Source organism: Pseudophryne corroboree, chromosome 8 (genome assembly GCF_028390025.1).
Source record: "Pseudophryne corroboree isolate aPseCor3 chromosome 8, aPseCor3.hap2, whole genome shotgun sequence".
NCBI lineage: Eukaryota > Metazoa > Chordata > Amphibia > Anura > Myobatrachidae > Pseudophryne > Pseudophryne corroboree.
This window is the reverse complement of record NC_086451.1, coordinates 360,613,319-360,635,850: the sequence shown is the minus strand read 5'-3', so window position 1 is coordinate 360,635,850 and position 22,532 is coordinate 360,613,319. Positions and strand designations below refer to the sequence as shown.

Sequence of the window (22,532 nt, the reverse complement as noted above, 5' to 3'; positions counted from 1 at the left end):
CTGTTGGAAAAGGCATTGGTAATCCAGTCGATAGTTCGGGGAGGTCCTGAAGCTAACCCGGATATCTGTGCATCTATGCATTCGCCTTCTGGGGAAAATGGTAGCCTCTTACGAGGCACTTCAATACGGAAGGTTTCGCGCAAGACCCTTCCAGCTGGATCTGTTGGACATATGGTCCAGATCGCATCTTCACATGCACCAGAGGATCAGTCTGTCGCCAAAAGCCAGGATTTCTCTTCTATGGTGGCTTCAGATTTCTCACCTAATTGAGGGTCGACTGTTCGGGATTCAGAATTGGATTCTGCTAACCACAGACGCAATCCTCAGAAGTTGGGGAGCAGTCACCCAGGGGGTGCAGTTTCAGGAAAGATGGTCAAGTCAGGAAGTGGTCCTTCCAATCAACATTCTGGAACTCAGGGCTATATGCAACGCCCTTCTGCAGGCTTCAGATCTTCAAAATCAAGCCATTCAGGTCCAGTCAGACAATGTGATGGCAGTGACGTACATAAACTGACAGGGTGGAACAACAAGCAGAGCAGCAATGTCAGAAGTGTCCAGAATTCTCCTCTGGGCAGAAAGACACGCTGTGGCATTGTCAGCGTTCTTCATTCCGGAAGTAGAGAACTGGGAAACAGACTTCCTCAGCAGACACGGCCTGCACCCCCGGGGGGAGTGGGGCCTTCACCCGGAGGTGTTCAGGTGCTTGACACGTCGGTGGGGATATCCACAAATCGACATATTGGCCTCTCGTCTCAACAAGATGCTCAAGCGGTATTGTTCCAGGTCGAGAGACCCTCAGGCAGTGGCGGTAGACGCTTTGATGACTCCATGGGTCTATCAGATGGTGTACGTGTTTCCTCCACTTCCTCTGATACCAAGAATTCTCAAAAGAATAAAAAGGGAAAAGGTTCAAGCAATTCTCATTGCTCCGGACTGGCCAAGAAGGGCCTGGTACGCGGACCTTCGGGAGATGCTCCTAGAAGATCCATGGCCTCTACCTCTTCGCGAGGATATTCTGCAACAGGGCCCGTTCGTCTATCAAGACTTATCGCGGCTACGTTTAACGGCATGGAAGTTGCACGGCTGATTCTAGCCAGGGGAGGGATCCCTGACAAGGTTATCCCGACTATGATCCAAGCCAGGAAGGGGGTAACTTTTAAACATTACTACCGTATTTGGAAGAAATACGTCTCTTGGTGTGATAGCAGACAATATTCTGCAGTGGAATTTCATCTGGGAGGTTTCCTGCTTTTTCTGCAGTCAGGTGTGAATGTGGCCCGATGTCTGGGCTCCATAAAAGTCCAGATTTCGGCCTTGTCCATTTTCTTTCAGAAACAATTGGCTTCTCTCCCTGAGGTCCAGACATTCTTGAAAGGTGTTCTGCACATCCAACCTCCCTTTGTGCCTTCCACGGCACCTTGGGATCTCAGTTTGGTGCTGCAGCTCCCCCAGTCGGACTGGTTTGAACCGTTACAGGAGGTAGACGTAAAATATCTTACGTGGAAGACAGTCACACTGCTGGCCTTGGCTTCAGCAAGACGTTTGTCAGAGCTGATGGAGTTGTCTCACAAGAACCCCTACTTAATTTTCCATGAGGAAGTCAAAACTCGTCAGCAATTTCTTCCTAAGGTGTTGTCTGCGTTTCACATCAACCGACCTATTGTAGTTCCGGTTGTTACCGACACCTCTGCTACTTCAAAGTCTTTGGATGTTGTGAGGGCTTTGAAGTTGTATGTAAAACGAACAGTTTGTCACAGAAAATAAGACTCTGTTTGTTCCTTATGATCCCAATAAGATTGGATGTCTTTCTTCTAAGCAGACCATTGCGCGCTAGATCAGGCTCACTATCCAGCATGATTATTCCATGGCAGGATTGCCGGTTCCAAAATCTGTACAGGCCCACTCTACTAGGTCGGTGGGTTCTTCTTGAACGTCTGCCTGAGGTGTCTCTGCTTTACAGCTCTGCCGAGCAGCCACTTGGTCAGGTTTTAACACGTTTGCTAAGTTTTACAAGTACGATACTTTGGCCTCTGAGGACCTTCAGTTTGGGAGCTTTGGTATTTCCCCATGATACTTTATAGATTCCCAGTATCCTCTAGGACGAAGAGAAAATAGGATTTTAATTACCTACCGGTAAATCCTTTCTCGTAGTCCGTAGAGGATACTGGACGCCCGCCCGGTGCTTCGTACTTCCTGCACTGTTGCTTGGTTAAGTATTGTTGTATGGTTCAGCTGTTGCTGTTCCTGGTTTCTAGTTTGGTTAGCTTGGCTTTCCTCTTTGTGTGTGTTGGTTCGGAATCTCACAACTATCCTTTTATATCCTCTCAAAGTATGTCCGTCTCCTCGGGCACAGTTTCCTAGACTGAGTCTGGTAGGAGGGACATAGTGGGAGGAGCTAGCATACTCTATCAAATTCTTAAAGTGCCCATGGCTCCTAGTGGACCTGTCTATACCCCAGTGATGGCTAACCTTGACACTCCAGCTGTTGTTGAACTACACATCCCAGCATGCCCTGCATCAGTAAAGCATGGCCAAATAACAAAACTGTAGCAGGGCATGCTGGGATATGTAGTTCAACAGCTGGAATGTCAAGGTTAGCCATCACTGCTATACCCCATGGTACTAAATGGATTCCCAGTATCCTCTACGGAATACGAGAAAAGGATTTACCAGTAGGTAATTAAAATCCTATTTTTTTATCTTTACTGGGGTTTTTTTCCCCCCCTATAGTTTTTATTTCCTTAATAAAGTTAAATTAAATAGCACCAGCGTATTCTATTGCACTATATAATTGGGAATAAACAGAAATAAAACAAGATTGGGTAATAACAGACAGACAAATAGTTAAGAGGGCCCTACTTGCAAACTTACAATCAGCTTTATTTGGGAGTCTTGGATAAAAACACCCCTCTAACTTTAGAGTATTGTGGAATGGGAATAGATCAAAGAATTGCATTTTATTAAGCTCAGTTTATTTGGCTTGGTATTAATTGCGCTTGCTATATTTTTTATTTCCACAGAACTCTATATTATACTGTATTAGCTAGAAAGCATATTTCTTTATTGCACCATATTTTATAGCACAAAATTAATCATCCGTGTGACTTTATAGGTCATTTTTATCATTGTTACTTACCTTTTTAACCTGCTGCTTAGGAGTTGCAGTTCCAGTAATAAATTCATTAGACAATGCAATTATGTCTTTAATAGTCTTCTATCATTATATTTTATAGGTCTTTACAAGTATACTGTAATTCTCCAACTGTTTTAAGGTCTCCTATAAATAATTTTGTTGGCAATAATATACATTTTCTGGACATGATGGAGGTCTGTGGCTGTGTAAGAGCACACAGAGCTCCAGGTTAGGCGGTTACACAGATCATTTAACATTTCATGTATTTTACAATATCATAATTAGTATTGGTATGAATTAAAGATGTGTAGTGCACACCAGCTTGTATTCTAGTGCTCAGCGATTTTGTTACTTTGCATGAATTGTGTTTCCTAGTGAAATTACCTTCAATATAATGGTCTGCCACCAGATGGCACTTTGGTAGAGCTATGCCACCCATGTCGGTGAATTGGTAAATAACATCGATTGTGAAGGGAGCAGTTAGTCACTCGCAGTTTCTCTATTATTCGGCTAATTGTTTAATTTTTCTGCAAGTGATTGACTCTTTGCTCCACTCCGTTAATAGATGTTACAGTATAGAAGTGTCCTCATACACTCTTGCTGCAATCCTGCCAAAAAGTCCATCTAAGTGTGCTAGGTCCCGTGCGACTCAGCTTGCGCAGAGTGCGTTTTGTAACTGAAAATGTGCGTAGTCGTGATAAACCACTTTACGAGACTGCATTGATTTGATGTGCAACACTTAAATATCTGTGTGCGACTGAGTCTCTGAATCTGTATACGAAGTGCTACGATGCAGCAGCCGCGGCTTTTTGCCAGGCAAGTTCCACATGTGTCGCGTGTCAAATTAATCAGTGCAGTCTCATGAATCGGCTTGTCATATTCATTTTCAACCAAGACACATATTCAGGCAAAAAAGACGCTCTGTGTAAGCAGAGTTGTATGGGACCTGGCAGCTCATTCACGCTAGACATCTTGAGGCCAGGTATACGAGGACACATCTGTATATATTTAAATTAAAAATATATATAGCCGTAGCCACCTCCCCCCAAACCATCATCCATCCTCACTCATTGACATCCTAAGATTGTTTGCACTATAAACACCAATTGTTTGTTTGTTTTCACTTGCCTACGAGCGTTTGGTCTACCTGCTATAGTGCAAACTTGTCAGTGCAGGACTCTTGCCTATTGCTAGGGCTACCATCCTTGTGTAGCAGGTGCTACTGCCTGTTCCCTGCCACCGCTCCAAGTACTGGGGGCTGCTTTCATGTACAGTTGCCCTTAATAGGATTACATTATACAGAGTTTCCATTTAAAAAATGGACACTTTCAACGTTATATAAACCCAAAGTATTGTTGATTATAGTCAAAATACTTACATGGATATATAGTATATGTCTGTAAGTTTCTATGACTAAGTTACAAATGTTCTATGTGTGAGCCATTTAACACACGCCAGATATCAAATTTTCCATACAGTCTGTTGTGGAATTTGTAATTCTAAACTTGTTGTCGACTTCTTAGGGCTACACATGTAGATCTCACGGACACTAGCCACTTGTTCCTGTGATACACGTGCCCTCCCAGAATTTTTCTCTTTGCATAAACGGTCAGTGTTCATAAATATCTTGGCCCAGACGTAGATGGACTGCCTTATAGGTGGAGGTTTCCCTTATTGTGTTCTAAAATGGCGCTGTACAACAGTAACACTTTGTTTTTGCTAATTTTAGCACACAAAAAGCCATCTCTACCTGTGTAGCAGCCATTTCGCTTACATGACTCTGTGGCCACTCCTGCGATGCTGACGTCACAAACAAATGTAGGCGTAAAAACTTTCATGCCAGATGTGAATTTTTTTTCTTATTCCTCCACTTCTTGTAAGTAAAACAATCTGAAGCGACGCATCACATCAGCTGTTGCGAGTTACATTTGTACTCAGTCATACAGACATATCAATAATACTTTGGTTTATATAAATCGTTTAAAGTATCTATTTCTTTTATAGTCACCCTATATTTGTATTTTATACTTAATTGATGAACACTTGCGTTCATAAACTACTTTATGTACTGTGCGTGTTGTGAAATATGCATTCCTATAAATAGACATGTTTACAAATTAAATAAATGTGTGTTTTTCTTTATCCAGCAACTTTGTTATTCCTCAGGATCACTTCTCTGAGGAATTGTATAAAATTGTAAAAGCGCGTTATGAATCTCAGGATACATTCCTTTCCTAGAAATTGCAGCTTCCTTTAAATGAGTTTTCGTAAACTCCCTAAATGTGGTTAATTCTCCAGAAGAAAACATTTTCTTTAACCTTCGTATGACATTTCTTTCATCGTTATTTGTTTATTTTTACAGAACAAATCTTCTCGGAAGTGCTCAAGCGGAAATGAAAATGATGAGGTGGGACACTCTGATAAGGTCTTCTGTATTTGTCAAAGTGCTATGAGCTTTACACCCAGTCCAAATTAAATGTGCAGCGGCAGCCAGAGTCAGACTATCTGACGCGATTGCAGCACGGTATCTCCATGCGTAATGGTATTAGTACTTCCATTACCATTGCTAGCCCACATGGCTTGCTGTTGAATGCTTAGGAGTTCACTGGAAAAACTAATTTGCATGGACACACATGATGTAAAAACAGTTTGATGTTAAAGTTGAAATCGTCCTCAACTTAAGCAGAGTACACATCTGAACGATTCTGCAATCTTGTGACAGCCCGATACAGTGTAACGATATATAGTGCCTGAGTTCATCCACTGTATGACGGCACTATATATACACAGATTCAATGTTGGCGACTGGCATTGTATGTTGCATCATCCCATTTGATGTGCAGCACATCAGATAGGAAAACGCAACCACTCAATTAATCAAACAATGAATTGGGTGTGCATGCTATACAGTGGTCATTGCGATCTATCGTATAGTGCAGGCCATGGGCAATTTGTGGCTCTCCAGCTATTGTGAAACTAAAGATCCCAGCATGCCATTTCTCAGTATGCGGTTGCTAAAACTTTGGCAGGATATGCTGGCATGAGAGTCACAGGTTGACCAGGCTCAATATAGTGTGTACCCAGCTTTAGTCTGAGCAGAGGGACAGCAAACTCTTGTTTCTTAACCTCTGGTCAGAGCACAGGTGAAAAAAGAAAAACCTTGGCAGCTGCTTCTTTCTCCCAGATCCTCAGCCAGCCTGGGTTGGTTTTCACTAGAACAGGTAGACCACAAGCTTACGTTCTCATTGTTATAGTGAAAGCCAGCCTCCTCATTGGTCTGGGAACACAATGAGGCAGGCTCAGTCTTCTTAAATACCCCACCTCTCAGTCCAGGCAGTCAGGATAAGTGCCAGGTCAGCAGCCAGTATGTATCAGACTCGCTATTCATAGGTGCAAAGCCCTCTGCTGGACAGCCTGGACTTCTCTTGACTTTGGGCTGTGGGTTTCAGGTGAGTGTAGCGGATGTGGTTAAGTTACTGGCTGTTGGGATCCTGCCAGTCTGAATTCAGACGCCGAAATTCCGACAGGGTCAGGAGGCCAACGTCAGAATCCTGTCAGCCGGCATCCTGACTGATAGTGGGTAGGTTGGGTGGGGGAAGGGGTGTTTAGGTTAAGGTGCCACCTGAGGGGGTTATGGTTAGGCTGGGATATTGAGGGGGGAGGTTAGGTTTATGCACCTCGCCAGGGAAAGGGTTAGGGTTAGGCTGCGGGGAAGGGGTGGGGTGTTAGTTTTTGGCACCACCGGGGGTGGTTAGGGTTAGGCTTCGGGAGGGGTAGGGGAGAGATGATAGCACACTTACCTCTCCTCTGTCTGATTTTAAAGATTGGAATGCTGGCATCGGTATTGTGACCGCCACCATCCTGTCCGCCGGTCACACATACGGAACCAGGGTGTAGTTGTGCTATGTTAAATGTTAGTTTAATACTTGCTACGTCTGTGTGTGCCTACTTATTGGCTATGTATTTGTTTTCCTGTATTGATTTGTGTGATATGCATTTATTTATTTATTTTTAGTTTTCTTTTAAATTACACCTTTTATAAACCTTTATCTGTTGTTTGGAAAGCAGACCTTTTGCTGGCTTGCCGGCATCACTGTTATATTTCTCTGACGTCCTAGTGGATGCTGGGACTCCGTAAGGACCATGGGGAATAGCGGCTCCGCAGGAGACAGGGCACAAGAATAAAAGCTTTAGGATCAGGTGGTGTGCACTGGCTCCTCCCCCTATGACCCTCCTCCAAGCCTCAGTTAGATTTTTGTGCCCGAACGAGAAGGGTGCAGGCTAGGTGGCTCTCCTGAGCTGCTTAGAATAAAAGTTTATTTTAGGTTTTTTATTTTCAGTGAGTCCTGCTGGCAACAGGCTCACTGCATCGTGGGACTAAGGGGAGAAGAAGCGAACTCACCTGCGTGCAGAGTGGATTGGGCTTCTTAGGCTACTGGACATTAGCTCCAGAGGGACGATCACAGGTTCAGCCTGGATGGGTCCCGGAGCCGCGCCGCCGGCCCCCTTACAGAGCCAGAAGAGCGAAGAGGTCCGGTGAAATCGGCGGCAGAAGACGGTCCCGTCTTCAACTAAGGTAGCGCACAGCACTGCAGCTGTGCGCCATTGCTCTCAGCACACTTCACACTCCGGTCACTGAGGGTGCAGGGCGCTGGGGGGGGAGCGCCCTGAGACGCAATATAACAGATATACCTTAGGTTGGCAAAAAGAAATACATCACATATAGCTCCTGGGCTATATGGATGTATTTAACCCCTGCCATTTTTCCAGAAAAGAGCGGGAGATAAGGACGTCGTGAAGGGGCGGAGCCTATCTCCTCAGCACACAAGCGCCATTTTCCCTCACCGCTTCGCTGGAAGGACGGCTCCCTGACTCTCCCCTGCAGACCTGCTACAGAATCAGGGTAAAAAAGAGAAGGGGGGGCACTATTGGCAGCTAATAATAAAAACAGCAGCTATAAAAGGGAGTAACACTTATATAAGGTTATCCCTGTATATATATATATATAGCGCTTGGTGTGTGCTGGCAAACTCTCCCTCTGTCTCTCCAAAGGGCTGGTGGGGTCCTGTCCTCTATCAGAGCATTCCCGGTGTGTGTGCTGTGTGTCGGTACGTGTGTGTCGACATGTATGAGGAGGAAAATGATGTGGAGGCGGAGCAATTGCCTGGGTTAGTGATGTCACCCCCTAGGGAGTCGACACCTGACTGGATGATCGTATTTAAAGAATTACGTGACAATGTCAGCACTTTGCAAAAAACTGTTGACGACATGAGACAGCCGGCAAATCAATTAGTGCCTGTCCAGGCGTCTCAGACACCGTCAGGGGCCCTAAAACGCCCGTTACCTCAGTGGGTCGACACGGACCCAGACACAGATACTGAGTCTAGTGTCGACGGTGAGGAGACAAACGTAATGTCCAGTAGGGCCACACGTTACATGATCAGAGGCATTGAACATTTCTGACACTACAAGTACCACAAAGAAGGGTATTATGTGGGGTGTGAAAAAACTACCAATAGTTTTTCCTGAGTCAGATGAATTAAATGAGGTGTGTGATAAAGCGTGGGTTTCCCCCGACAAAAAACTGCTAATTTCTAATAAATTATTGGCACTATACCCTTTCCCGCCAGAGGTTAGGGCGCGTTGGGAAACACCCCCTAGGGTAGATAAAGCGCTCACACGTTTATCTAAACAAGTAGCGTTACCGTCTCCAGATACGGCCACCCTTAAAGAACCAGCTGATAGAAGGCTGGAAAATATCCTAAAAAGTATATACACACATACTGGTGTTATACTGCGACCAGCTATCGCTTCAGCCTGGATGTGCAGTGCTGGAGTCGCGTGGTCGGATTCCCTGACTGAAAATATTGATACCCTGGACAGGGACAATATATTGTTAACTATAGAGCATTTGAAGGATGCATTACTATATATGCGTGATGCACAGAGGGATATTTGCACCCTGGCATCAAGAGTAAGTGCTATGTCCATTTCTGCCAGAAGAGCATTATGGACGCGACAGTGGTCAGGGGATGCGGATTCCAAACGACATATGGAAGTATTGCCGTATAAAGGGGAGGAGTTATTTGGGGCTGGTCTATCGGACCTGGTGGCCACGGCAACGGCTGGAAAGTCCACCTTTTTACCCCAGGTCACCTCACATCAGCAGAAAAAGACACCGTCTTTTCAAACTCAGTCCTTTCGTTCCCATAAGTACAAGCGAGCAAAAGGCCACTCATTTCTGCCCCGGGGCAGAGGAAGAGGAAAAAGACTGCACCATGCAGCCGCTTCCCAGGAGCAGAAGCCCTCCCCTGCTTCTGCCAAGGCTTCAGCATGACGCTGGGGCTTTACAAGCAGACTCAGAGACGGTGGGGGCCCGTCTCAAGAATTTCAACGCGCAGTGGGCTCACTCGCAAGTGGACCCCTGGATTCTACAGGTAGTATCGCAGGGGTACAAACTGGAATTCGAGGCGTTTCCCCCTCGCCGGTTCCTGAAGTCTGCTCTACCAAAGTCTCCCTCCGACAGGGAGGCAGTTTTGGAAGCGATTCACAAGCTGTATTCCCAGCAGGTGATAATCAAGGTACCCCTCCTACAACAAGGAAAGGGGTATTATTCCACGCTGTTTGTGGTACCGAAGCCGGACGGCTCGGTGAGACCAATTTTAAATCTGAAATCCTTGAACACTTACATAAAAAGGTTCAAATTCAAGATGGAGTCACTCAGAGCATTGATAGCGAACCTGGAAGAAGGGGACTATATGGTGTCTCTGGACATAAAAGATGCTTATCTCCACGTCCCAATCTACCCTTCTCACCAAGGGTACCTCAGGTTTGTAGTACAAAACTGTCATTATCAGTTTCAGACGCTGCCGTTTGGGTTGTCCACGGCACCTCGGGTCTTTACCAAGGTAATGGCCGAAATGATGATTCTTCTTCGAAGAAAAGGCATCTTAATTATCCCTTACTTGGACGATCTCCTGATAAGGGCAAGGTCCAGGGAACAGTTAGAAGTCGGAGTAGCACTATCTCAGGTAGTGTTACGTCAGCACGGGTGGATCCTAAATATTCCAAAATCGCAGCTGATTCCAACGACACGTCTACTGTTCCTAGGAATGATTCTGGACACAGTCCAGAAGAAGGTGTTTCTCCCGGAGGAGAAGGCCAGGGAGTTATCCGAACTAGTCAGGAACCTCCTAAAACCAGGCCAGGTGTCAGTGCATCAGTGCACGAGGGTCCTGGGAAAAATGGTGGCTTCTTACGAAGCGATTCCATTCGGAAGATTCCATGCAAGAACGTTTCAGTGGGATCTACTGGACAAATGGTCCGGATCGCATCTTCAGATGCATCAGCGGATAACCCTGTCGCCAAGGACAAGGGTGTCTCTTCTGTGGTGGCTGCAGAGTGCTCATCTACTAGAGGGCCGCAGATTTGGCATTCAGGATTGGATCCTGGTGACCACGGATGCCAGCCTGAGAGGCTGGGGAGCAGTCACACAGGGAAGAAATTTCCAGGGCTTGTGGTCAAGCATGGAAACATCTCTTCATATAAACATTATGGAACTAAGGGCCATTTACAATGCCCTAAGTCAAGCGAAACCCCTGCTTCAGGGTCAGGCGGTATTGATCCAATCGGACAACATCACGTCAGTTGCCCACGTAAACAGACAGGGCGGCACGAGAAGCAGGAGGGCAATGGCAGAAGCTGCAAGGATTCTTCGCTGGGCGGAAAATCATGTGATAGCACTGTCAGCAGTGTTCATGATGGCGTCCCGTCTAAACAAAAAACTAGACAGGTATTGCGCCAGGTCAAGGGACCCTCAGGCAATAGCGGTGGACGCTCTGGTAACACCGTGGGTGTACCAGTCAGTGTATGTGTTCCCTCCTCTGCCTCTCATACCAAAAGTACTGAGAATCATAAGAAGGAGAGGAGTAAGAACTATACTCGTGGTTCCGGATTGGCCAAGAAGGACTTGGTACCCAGAACTTCAAGAGATGCTCACAGAAGACCCGTGGCCTCTACCTCTAAGAAAGGACCTGCTCCAGCAGGGGCCTTGTCTGTTCCAAGACTTACCGCGGCTGCGTTTGACGGCATGGCGGTTGAACGCCGGATCCTGAAGGAAAAAGGCATTCCGGATGAAGTCATCCCTACCCTGATCAAAGCCAGGAAGGATGTAACCGCAAAACATTATCACCGCATTTGGCGAAAATATGTTGCGTGGTGTGAGGCCAAGAAGGCCCCTACAGAGGAATTTCAACTGGGTCGTTTCCTCCATTTCCTGCAAACAGGACTGTCTATGGGCCTAAAATTAGGGTCCATTAAGGTTCAAATTTCGGCCCTGTCGATTTTCTTCCAGAAAGAACTGGCTTCCGTGCCTGAAGTTCAGACATTTGAAAAAGGGGTACTGCATATACAGCCTCCTTTTGTGCCTCCAGTGGCACCTTGGGATCTCAATGTTGTTTTGAGTTTCCTAAAGTCACATTGGTTTGAACCACTCACCACTGTGGACTTAAAATATCTCATATGGAAGGTGTCGATGCTGTTAGCTCTGGCTTCAGCCAGGCGTGTGTCAGAATTGGCGGCTTTATCATATAAAAGCCCTTACTTAATTTTTCATTCTGACAGGGCAGAATTGAGGACTCGTCCTCAATTTCTCCCTAAGGTGGTTTCTGCATTTCACATGAACCAACCTATTGTGGTACCTGCGGCTACTAGGGACTTGGAGGACTCCAAGTTGCTTGACGTTGTCAGGGCCCTGAAAATATATGTTTCCAGGACGGCTGGAGTCAGAAAATCTGACTCGCTGTTTATCCTGTATGCACCCAACAAGCTGGGTGCTCCTGCTTCTAAGCAGACGATTGCTCGTTGGATTTGTAGTGCAATTCAGCTTGCACATTCTGTGGCAGGCCTGCCACAGCCAAAATCTGTAAAAGCCCATTCCACAAGGAAAGTGGGCTCATCTTGGGCGGCTGCCCGAGGGGTCTCGGCTTTACAACTTTGCCGAGCAGCTACTTGGTCAGGGGCAAACACGTTTGCTAAATTCTACAAATTTGATACCCTGGCTGAGGAGGACCTGGAGTTCTCTCATTCGGTGCTGCAGAGTCATCCGCACTCTCCCGCCCGTTTGGGAGCTTTGGTATAATCCCCATGGTCCTTACGGAGTCCCAGCATCCACTAGGACGTCAGAGAAAATAAGATTTTACTCACCGATAAATCTATTTCTCGTAGTCCGTAGTGGATGCTGGGCGCCCATCCCAAGTGCGGATTGTCTGCAATACTTGTATATAGTTATTGTTACAAAAATTCGGGTTATTATTGTTGTGAGCCATCTTTTCAGAGGCTCCTTTCGTTTATCATACTGTTAACTGGGTTCAGATCACGAGTTGTACGGTGTGATTGGTGTGGCTGGTATGAGTCTTACCCGGGATTCAAGATCCTTCCTTATTATGTACGCTCGTCCGGTCACAGTATCCTAACTGAGGCTTGGAGGAGGGTCATAGGGGGAGGAGCCAGTGCACACCACCTGATCCTAAAGCTTTTATTCTTGTGCCCTGTCTCCTGCGGAGCCGCTATTCCCCATGGTCCTTACGGAGTCCCAGCATCCACTACGGACTACGAGAAATAGATTTATCGGTGAGTAAAATCTTATTTTTTCATATTGTTCAGAAATTATACCTGCAGGCTCAATAATCCTATGTCCCCAAATAATTTAGATCTATTGTAGTCACAAAACCAGTCAATAAAATGAAATATCTGGTAGTAACATGCACAGAAAATGTTCCCTACACAGGTGCTCAGCCCTGTTTTACAATCTGCTCATCTATGACTAAATAAGCACATAAGGGGGGCAATAGCAGATGGTAGTGACCAAAGCACTGTAATCTCACTGGGACAAAACTGATTAGTGAGCCAGGCAGAATGCTCTAGTGGCTGCAGACTAGGGGAGAGACGTATAGTATGTATGATGCTGTGGAAAATTTGTATATTCTATAAAAAACGGATTGCAACGGGCAAGTTGATACATCTCTTGCCTAATTTGCATGCTTTGTTATTGTGCATATCAGTTTATTTTACCATGTATGTCTATTCTGGGTTTAAAATCGCTATTGTTCGAGATGAGTAGGTGTACTTTAAAAGGCCCATTCAAATTAGGCAGCTATATCCCCAACTGGTGTAAAACATATATATAAGACCAAAGTATAAAATAAATTTGACCCTGCGGCGCTAATACCTGCACAGAAAAAAAAAAACTTTGTAAAGGCTAATTCCTGATGCAGCCAATGTACAGTAGCTGGAGGTGTGTCTAACCTCCCAAACTGAGGTGATCTTTAAAAAAGTGCTATACCTGGCGTTTCAGGAAGGCACAATCCACATGACAATAAAATATACAATATGTGTTTTATTAATATAAAAATCAAGTATAAAATTCAAAATAAAACTCCCGAGAGCTATTTAGTCACAGCTAGTATACCCAATAATAGCATAGAGCATTTCGTGTAACATTAATTGCGATGTATGTGTAATGTTACTATAGTATCACACAGTCTCATTGATTGTAAATGTCCAATACAGGACAAGGCAGATTATATAGTCCTTTTAATCATTCTTAATAGACTCATATGTGTGGATCATTGAGATTCTCGGCTCCTTAGTTAGGATGAATCCAAAGTATTATCAACAAATGAAAACAATGTATGGAACTAGAAAATATAAATATAGAAAACACCTGGTGATGGAAAACATAGACCTATATATTGTTTGCTATAAGATTTTATACTTTACCATTGAATGAAATAATGTTTTTATGATACCTTTAAATATTTAATCTCTGTGGCAAGTCAGATTTAGAGTAAGTTGTGTATAACACATGACTAATATTAAATAAGTAGAATTATCTTTGTATATACAAGCATAAGAAAAATAATTTTATTAGATGTTTTAATGTGGTTACAAATAGAACACAGCAACTAATTACTAATTGTGTAACAGCTGAGAATCCACTACTTAAGGACTGCTGGATTCCACTAATGGGTCCTACACACTGGGCGATATTACTGAATGATATGAACAATCTTGTTCATTAATGAACGAGATACCGTTCATATCTTTCAGTGTGGAAGCAGCAACGATGAACGATGCGTGGCCCCGCGCTCGTTCATCGTTGGTGCCCCGTCGCTTATGCATGCAGGCCAGTATGGACTATCTCGTCCATATTTGCATGCACTGCTATGAACCTCCTCCTCCAGGATTAATGGTCCCGTTCCCCGCTGACAGGACACTGAGCTCCTGAGAATCCTATTCGCAAGCTCCACCACGGCGAGCGTTCAGTCCCGCAACACGCCGCCACCTCTAACAGGGCCAGAAGTAAGAAGAGTGGTGAGTAGGCGTCCCGGTTAGTGGGTCACCGGTTGAAATGGCGGCATAAGGGTATGGAACGCGGCGCTGACATGCAGGCTGCTTTTCCAGGCTCAGGATTACATACTGTGTGTGTGTGTGTGTGTGTGTGTTCCGCTGTGAGGGGTGAGCTGAGCCACTACAAAATTACCCTACACTGGCATTATAGCTTACAGGGGTTCTAACCCACTGTTAAGCATCATAAACGCCTCAGCCAGTATAAAAAACCGGGAACACCGCGCGTGTGGGCTTCACTATGAGTGGATCCAGCAGCTCACCAGTGCCATTTTCCCTCTGCAGCTATACACAGGCAGACTGGCAGGGAAGCGCAGCTCCTCCACAAGGACTCCAGAGTGCCTCAGCGGTACCAGGAAATCATAGAAAGGGCGGGGGGGGGGGGGGGGGGGGGAGCAATATTAGAATACTAAGCCCTTGACAAGGGTACTTGGTTTGCTAAACTTGTAATTAGCTATAAGTGCGCGGTGTGGCTGGCTCCATCATACTCTGTGTCTCCCTAGGGAGCTCTGTGTGGGTTAATTGTGCTCTTAACCTAGTGTGTGTGTGTGTGTGTGTGTGTGTGTGTGTGTGTGTGTGTGTGCGCTCTTACATTTTACTATGTCAAGGTAGTGTGTTTCATGTACGGCAGAGTGTTTTTCTCACTCAGGGGGATCACTACAGTGTACTCAGGATAGTACACATTCTCAGACTAGTGGGTCCGAACCAGTATGGTTGGATTCATTGAAAGGGATGATCTCAAATATTTCAAATAAATTATCCCAAAATGAGAAGGAGACGCAATACTTAAGACAATCTGTTGATGACCTGATGAATAGAGATTTAGTGGCTATTCCAGTGTCTCAGACCCCTGTCATTTGTCCACAAAAGCATACACTGGCCCAAATCCTGCAGACTGATACTGATGGTGATGTATCAAATGTTGAGGAGGGTAAGGTGGACTCGGGAGGGGGGGGGGGGGGGGGTATGCAGCTTTATCTCAGGGAATACAGGCCCTGAGATAGTCTTACCATTGCCGGGGTCAGCCTCCTTAAAGGAAGTGGCAGACGGCAAGATTCCACTCTAAAATCTCTGTACACAGCTGCGAGGGTGACCCAGAGGCCCACTATTGCTTGTGCTTGGATCACTAGGGCCATAACAAATGGTCCGGTAACCTAACTGAGGGATTAGATTCTTTACCCAGAGGTGAGATGATTTTACTCCTACAGTATATACAGTACTCTGCAAATTTTATGGTGGAAGCCTTAAAAGAAATTGGATTGCTCAATGCACGCACCACGGCCATGGCAGTGTCAGCATGCAGGGGCCTATGGCTACGTCAGTGGACGGTGGATGCGCATTCCAGAAGAGGTGTGGAAAGCCTACCTTTCACAGGTGAGGCCCTGTTTGGAGATGAACTGGATACGTGGATATCCAAGGCTACGGCGGGTAAGTCTACATATCTTCCTTCTGCAGCCCCCCGAGCTAGGAAGACCTACTCTGCTCTGACTCTGCAGTCCTTTTGGACAGCAAAATTTAAAAATAAAGCCAAAGGTTCTTCTACAGCCTTCAAAGGCAATAGAGGTAAACCCAGAAAACAAGCGATTGCAGGTTCACGGGAACAGATCTCTGGTTCTGCTTCCTCAAAGTCTTCAGCATGACGGTGGACCACACTGCCTGGAAGACAGACGGATAGGAGCCGATTAAGAGATTTCAGTCACATATGGGCGACATCGTGCCAGTATCCCTGGGTCAAAGAGGTCATCCCCCAGGGTACAGACTGGAGTTTCAGGAACTCCCACCTCACAGATTCTTCAAGTCAGGCTTACCAGCTTCTAAGGAGGTAAGTATAAATTTAGAGGATGCAATTCAAAAACTGGTACAGACTCAGGTCATTGTTCCAGTTCCACCTCAGCTACAGAACAGAGGTTATTATTCAAACCTGTTTGTGGTACCAAAACCAGATCGTTCGGTGATACCCATTTTAAACCTCAAGTCATTGAACCCGTATTTACAGGTGTTCAAATTCAAGATGGAGTCTCTGAGAGCGGTGATCTCGAGTCTTTGAGGAAGGGGAATTCTTGGTGTCTTTGGCTATCAAGGATGCATACCTTCATATCCCGATCTGGCCACCTCATCAGGCCTATCTCAGGTTTGCCTTACAGGACTGTCACTACCAGTTCCAGGCTCTGCCTTTTGGTCTCTCCACGGCACCCAGGGTGTTCCCCAAGGTAATGGCGGACATGATGTGTCTCCTCCGCAAACGGGGAGTGAATATAATTCCGTACCTGGATGATCTGCTGATAAAAGCACCATCCAGGGAGCGGTTATCGGACAACATTGCCCTCTCAACTCGACTACTCTGGGATCACGGGTGGATTCTGAACCTACCAAAATGTCACCTGGAACCAACACGGAGGCTTCCGTTCCTGGGGATGATACTGGATACGGAGGCACAGAAGGTATTCCTTCTGTTGGAAAAGGCATTGGTAATCCAGTCAATGGTGTGGGATATTCTAAGACAAACCCGGATATCGGTGCATCTATGCATTCGCCTTCTGGGAAAGATGGTAGCCGCTTACGAGGCGCTGCAGTATGGAAGGTTTTATGCAAGGCCCCTACAGCTGGATCTTTTGGACAAATGGTCCGGATCGCATCTCCACATGCACCAGAGGATTCGTCTATCGCCAAGAGCCAGGATTTCTCTTCTGTGGTGGCTTCAGACTTCTCACCTGACCGAGGGTCGAAGGTTCAGGATTCAAAAATTGGATTCTACTAACCACAGATGCAAGCCTCAGAAGTTGGGGAGCAGTCACCCAGGGGGAACACTTCCAAGGAAAATAGGCAGCACATCATGCGATCCAGGTTCAGTCAGATAATGTGACGGTGGTAACGTACATAAACCGACAGGGCGGAACGAAGAGCAGAGCAGCAATGTCAGAGATAACACGGATTTTCCTCTGGGCAGAAAGACGCTGTGGCGTTGTCCGTTCCTCAGCAGACACGATCTCCACTCATGAGAGTGGGGCCTTCACCCGGAGGTGTTCGAGTGTGTGACACGTCGGTGGGGCATTCCACAAATCCACATGATGCCCTCTCGTCTCAACAAGAAGCTCAGGAGGTATTGTTACAGGTCGAGAGACGCTCTGGTGACTCCATGGGTCTACCAGACGGTGTATGTGTTTCCACCACTTCCATTAATCCCAAGAATTCTCAAAAGAATAAAAAGGGAAAAGGTTAAAGCAATTCTCATTGCTCCAGATTGGCCAAAGAGGGCTTGGTACGCGGATCTACTGGCATGCTTCTGGAGGATCCGTGGCCTCTACCTCTTCGAGAGGAGCTTCTGCAACAGGGGCCGTTCGTCTATCAAGACTTACCGCGGCTACGTTTGACGGCATGGAAGTGGAGCGTTAAATTCTTGCCCGGAAAGGGATACCGGACAGGGTAATTACTACCTTGATCCAAGCCAGAAAAGGGGTAACGTCAAAATATTACCACCGAATTTGGAGAAAATGTGTCTTGGTGTGAAAACAGGAAATTTCCTGCGGTGGAATTTCAACTGGGTCGGTTTCTGCTTTTTCTGCAGTCTGATGTGGATGTGGGCCTACGCCTGGGATCTATAAAAGTCAAGATTTCGGCCTTGTCCATTTTCTTCCAAAAACAGTTGGCTTCCCTCCCTGATGTTCAGACGTGTTCTGCACATCCATCCGCCTTTTGTGCCTCCCACGGCACCTTGGGATCTCAACGTGGTGCTGTTTCTACAATCTGAGTGGTTTGAGCCTTTACAGGAGGTTGATGTAAAGTTTCTTACGTGGAAGACTGTCACACTGTTGGCCTTGGCTTCGCCAAAACGTGTGTCCGAATTGGGAGCGTTGTCTCACAAGAGCCCCTATTTGATTTTTCCTAAAGAGAGCTGAACTCAGAACTCGTCAGCAATTTCTTCCAAAAGTGGTGTCTGCGTTTCATATCAACCAGCCTATCGTGGTCCCGGTGGTTACTGACACCTTTTCTACTTCAAAGTCCCTGGATGTTGTGCGGGCTTTAAAGATCTATGGGGGTCATTCCGAGTTGATCGCTCGCTAGCAGTTTTTAGCAGCCGTGCAAACGCTATGCCGCTGCCCACTGAGGAGTGTATTTTAGCTTAGCAGAGGTGCGAACGCATGTGCAGCCGAGCTCTGAAAAACAGTTTGTACAGTTTCTGAGTAGCTCTGAACCTACTCAGTGCTTGCGATCACTTCAGCCTATTCATGTCCAGATTTGACGTCATACACCAGCGAACGCCCAGCCATGCCTGCGTTTTTTCAGACACGCCTGTGTTTTTGCAAACACTCCCTGAAAACGGTCAGTTGACACCCAGAAACGCCCCCTTCCTGTCAATCTTCTTGCGGCCGTCAGTGCGAAGGAAAACTTTGCTAGGACCTGAGCACAACCACAAAGAGCTTTGTACCCGTACGTCACGCGTGCGCATTGCGGGCCATACGCATGCGCATAAATTATGTTTTTTCACCTGATCGCTGCGCTGCGAAAATCGGCAGCGAGCAATAAACTCAGAATGACCCCCTATGTCAAATGGACAGCTCATCACAGAAAATCAGACTCGCTGTTAGTTCTGTATGATCCCAATAAGATTGGGTGTCGTGCTTCAAAGCAGACAAGTGCTCGCTGGATCAGGCTCACTGTCCAACATGCTTACTCTACGGCAAGTTTGCCGGTACCTAACTCTGTACACACCCACTCTACTCGGTCGGTGGGTTCTTCCTGGGCGGCTGCCCGGGGTGTCTCGGCTTTACAGCTCTGCTGAGCAGCTACTTGGTCGGATTCGAACACGTTTGCTAAATTCTACAAGTTCGATACTTTGGCATCTGAGGACCTTCAGTTTGGTCAATCAGTTCTGCAGGACCCTCAGCACTCTCCTACCCAGTTTGGGAGCTTTGGTACATCCCCATGGTACTAATGTGGACCCCAGTTTCCTAGTACGCAAGAGAAAATAGGATTTGAATTACCTACCGGTAAATCCTTTTCTTGTAGTCCGTAGAGGATGCTGGGCGCTCGCCCAGTGCTTCGTTTTCTGCACTGTTACTTGGTTAAGTAATGTTGGTTCAGCTGTTGCTGTTCCTGTTTCATGTTTGGTTAGCATGGCTTTCCTCTTGTTGTGTGTGCTGGTTCAGAATCTCACCACTAACTTTATCTATCCTTCTCTCGATGTATGTCCGTCTCCTCGGGCACAGCTTCTAGACTGAGTCTGGTAGGAGGGGCATAGAGGGAGGAGCCGGTGCACACTATTGATTTCTTAAAGTGCCCAAGGCTCCTAATGGACCCGTCTATACCCCATGATACTAAATGGACCCCAGTATCCTCTACGGACTACGAGAAAAGGATTTACCGGTAGGTAATTAAAATCAGGGCCGGCTCCGGGGTTTTGAGCGCCCCGGGCAGGCGATGGGGGGCGTGGCTTCATACAGGGGGCGTTGTCACTTACGCCCCCTGTACAGTAGTAGCGCCGATGAAAGATGTGCGGTGCGCGATGACGTCATCGCGCACCGCACAGCAAAGGTCCTCTCCACGAAGGGGAACTAGACGCTTCGTGTCTAGTTCCCTTCGTGGAGAGGACCTTTGCTGTGCAGTGCGCGATGACGTCATCGCACACCGCACAGTAAACGTCCTCTCCACGAAGGGAAACTAGACGCTACACGTCTAGTTACCTTCACGGCGGGGGACAGCGGGCAGCGGGGGGCGCACTGCACATCAGCAGCGGATCTTGCCGTGGTGCGGCGCCCTCCAGATGGCGCCGGCGCCCTCCGGAAGGCGGCGCCCCGGGCAAAAGTCCTGCTTGCCCGTGGCAAGATCCGCTACTGATTAAAATCCTATTTAATGTTACAAGAAAGGCTCTATGCTATTATTGTGTACACTAGTTGTGACTAATTAGCTCCCGTGAGTATTATTTGTATTTTTATACTTGATTTTTATATTAATAAAACACATTGTATATTTTATTGTCATGTGGATTGTGCCTTCCTGAAGTGCTCAGTGTAGCACTTTTTTAAATAAATAAGACTGATAATCAAGATCAACCTCAGCACAATCACTTGCTTGAAAATGTTTTTTGATGAAAACCATGTCAGATTGCAGCCACCATCTGTCCATGTTGATTGCTCCCTGTAGCATTTGGCCAATCGTATCTAATTTGGACACAGGTGTTGGCAAACCTGACATCTGTGCATTGCTCAGCTCAAACAATTGGATAGGGGTATATACAGCTTCAAAGGCATAGCAAGTGTAACAAGGTGTTAAACATTAAGCTCTGTTTGTGTCAGGAATTTGATATAAATGGGGTTATACAATTTTCATAAGTACCACAACCTGTCAATTTGTGATGAACCAGTCTGGTTGCTGGTTCCTATTGAGTGACTAGGCTACACACTTACGAATATTAAGTCTGTTTCCCCACTGTATACCGGTTTTCACTTTATAGATGGTAGTTTGGATAGATGACACCTGTACTCGCCAGTCCTAAAGTAGTACTGCACATGCATTTATAGACGTTTCTAGTTTAATATCTGCATGTAATGATTTATTATATTTAATCTGATTATTTTATCCTATTCAGTTTTTTTCAGTATGGTTTTTTTTTTTGTTTGTTTTTGTTTTTTTGTCCCTTAAAATCATTTTTTGCTTGTTACATTCATAGGAACTTGTATTAGTCAGTCGGCACCTATTCTGGCAAATTGTTTTCTGTAGTACAGTAATTTGGTTTTACCCACGGAATTAATACCTGCAATGTGTGTAGTGACGCACTATGTTGATTGTAGTAATTACTGGCTTGCTTATGTGGTTTACGGAAACAGTATTTCAGGTCTCTTATTTTTATGGGACATGCTTATATACAGTATCTGTATATAGCTGTGGGCTAACCTTTTTGTCGTGTCGTAGGATGTACCTATAAGTCTACAGATGTGTTTATAAACCAGTTTCATAACCCATGTTATAATTACAAATGAATCACAATATAGTTGATATGTATGCTTATGTATACAGCGTTGTAGCTAAGGTTATGTGCACATAAATTACTTTGTTAAAGAGTAACTCCATCTAAAATAAATTGTCCCTGTTCCCAAAAGTCCTTTTTCTTCCAGCTAGAACAGTTATGCAAGTTTAATTCTTAGAGACACTAAAGCCATCCAGCTCAGCCAATCCAGGGACACCACATCCCCCACCTCACTAAGTTAATTGAGCATCTGCCACTATATGTTTGTTGTGAGAGGCAGAGAGGACTTTGCATTAGGAGGAGATGGAGGTCCTGATATGCCATATGGAGCTCCAAGGTAGGTAGCTCTTAGTTTAGATATATTGTAGCAAGGAGCCCCATAGACCCAGATTGAGATTGTGGAGGTGTGGGATCTGGTGCCCCTAAACCAGGAATTCCCAAACACTGACCTCAAGGCACACTAACAGTGCAGGTTTTAGTGATATCCAGGCTTCAGCACAGGTGACTTAATTAGTACCTCAGTTATTTTGATTTAACCATCTGTGCTGCAGCCTGGATATCACTAAAACCTGCACTGTTGGTGTGCCTTGAGGACCGCGGTTGGGAATGTCTGCCCTAGACAGTGGCGGATCTAGACTTAACTTTTAGGGGGGGCGGTTTAAGAATGACTCCTCCTCCCCCTAATCATATCCACTCCCACTTAGTAATGCCCTTCCCGTTGGCTTCTAAAATTTCCTATTGTTGCCATTACTAATAAAATGTTGCCAGTTAGTGGAGAGAACCCTGCGCACTGGTGATACAGACTGGCGAATCGCCATTCCTTCTATCAGGGGTGGTAGAGGCTAAGACAGTAGGGCAATTTAAACATGCATGGGATAGACATAAGGATCTCCTCACAAAGAAATAAGGATCAAATAAGGTTAGAGATAAAAATAATGTAAAAAAAAAAAGGGGCAGACTAGATGGGCCAAGTGGTTCTTATCTGCCGACAAATTCTATGTTTCTATAGCACACAGAATGAGCCGAAAT

At 45.8% G+C, this 22,532-nt stretch overlaps 1 protein-coding gene across 8 annotated transcripts in view; it reads left to right on the top strand.

Annotated features, from left to right (window-relative positions):
* Positions 1 to 22,532, top strand: part of LRCH2 (leucine rich repeats and calponin homology domain containing 2) — a 337,409-nt gene that overhangs the window by 233,854 nt on the left and 81,023 nt on the right. For all 8 annotated transcript variants that reach the window (XR_010183107.1, XM_063937538.1, XM_063937536.1 and 5 more), the window contains one exon: positions 5,496 to 5,540. Coding sequence is in view for 7 of the 8 variants with exons in the window: in XM_063937538.1 (XP_063793608.1) it covers positions 5,496 to 5,540 (45 nt within the window). In the remaining variant the exon portion in view is untranslated. The remainder of the gene's footprint in view (positions 1 to 5,495; positions 5,541 to 22,532) is intronic.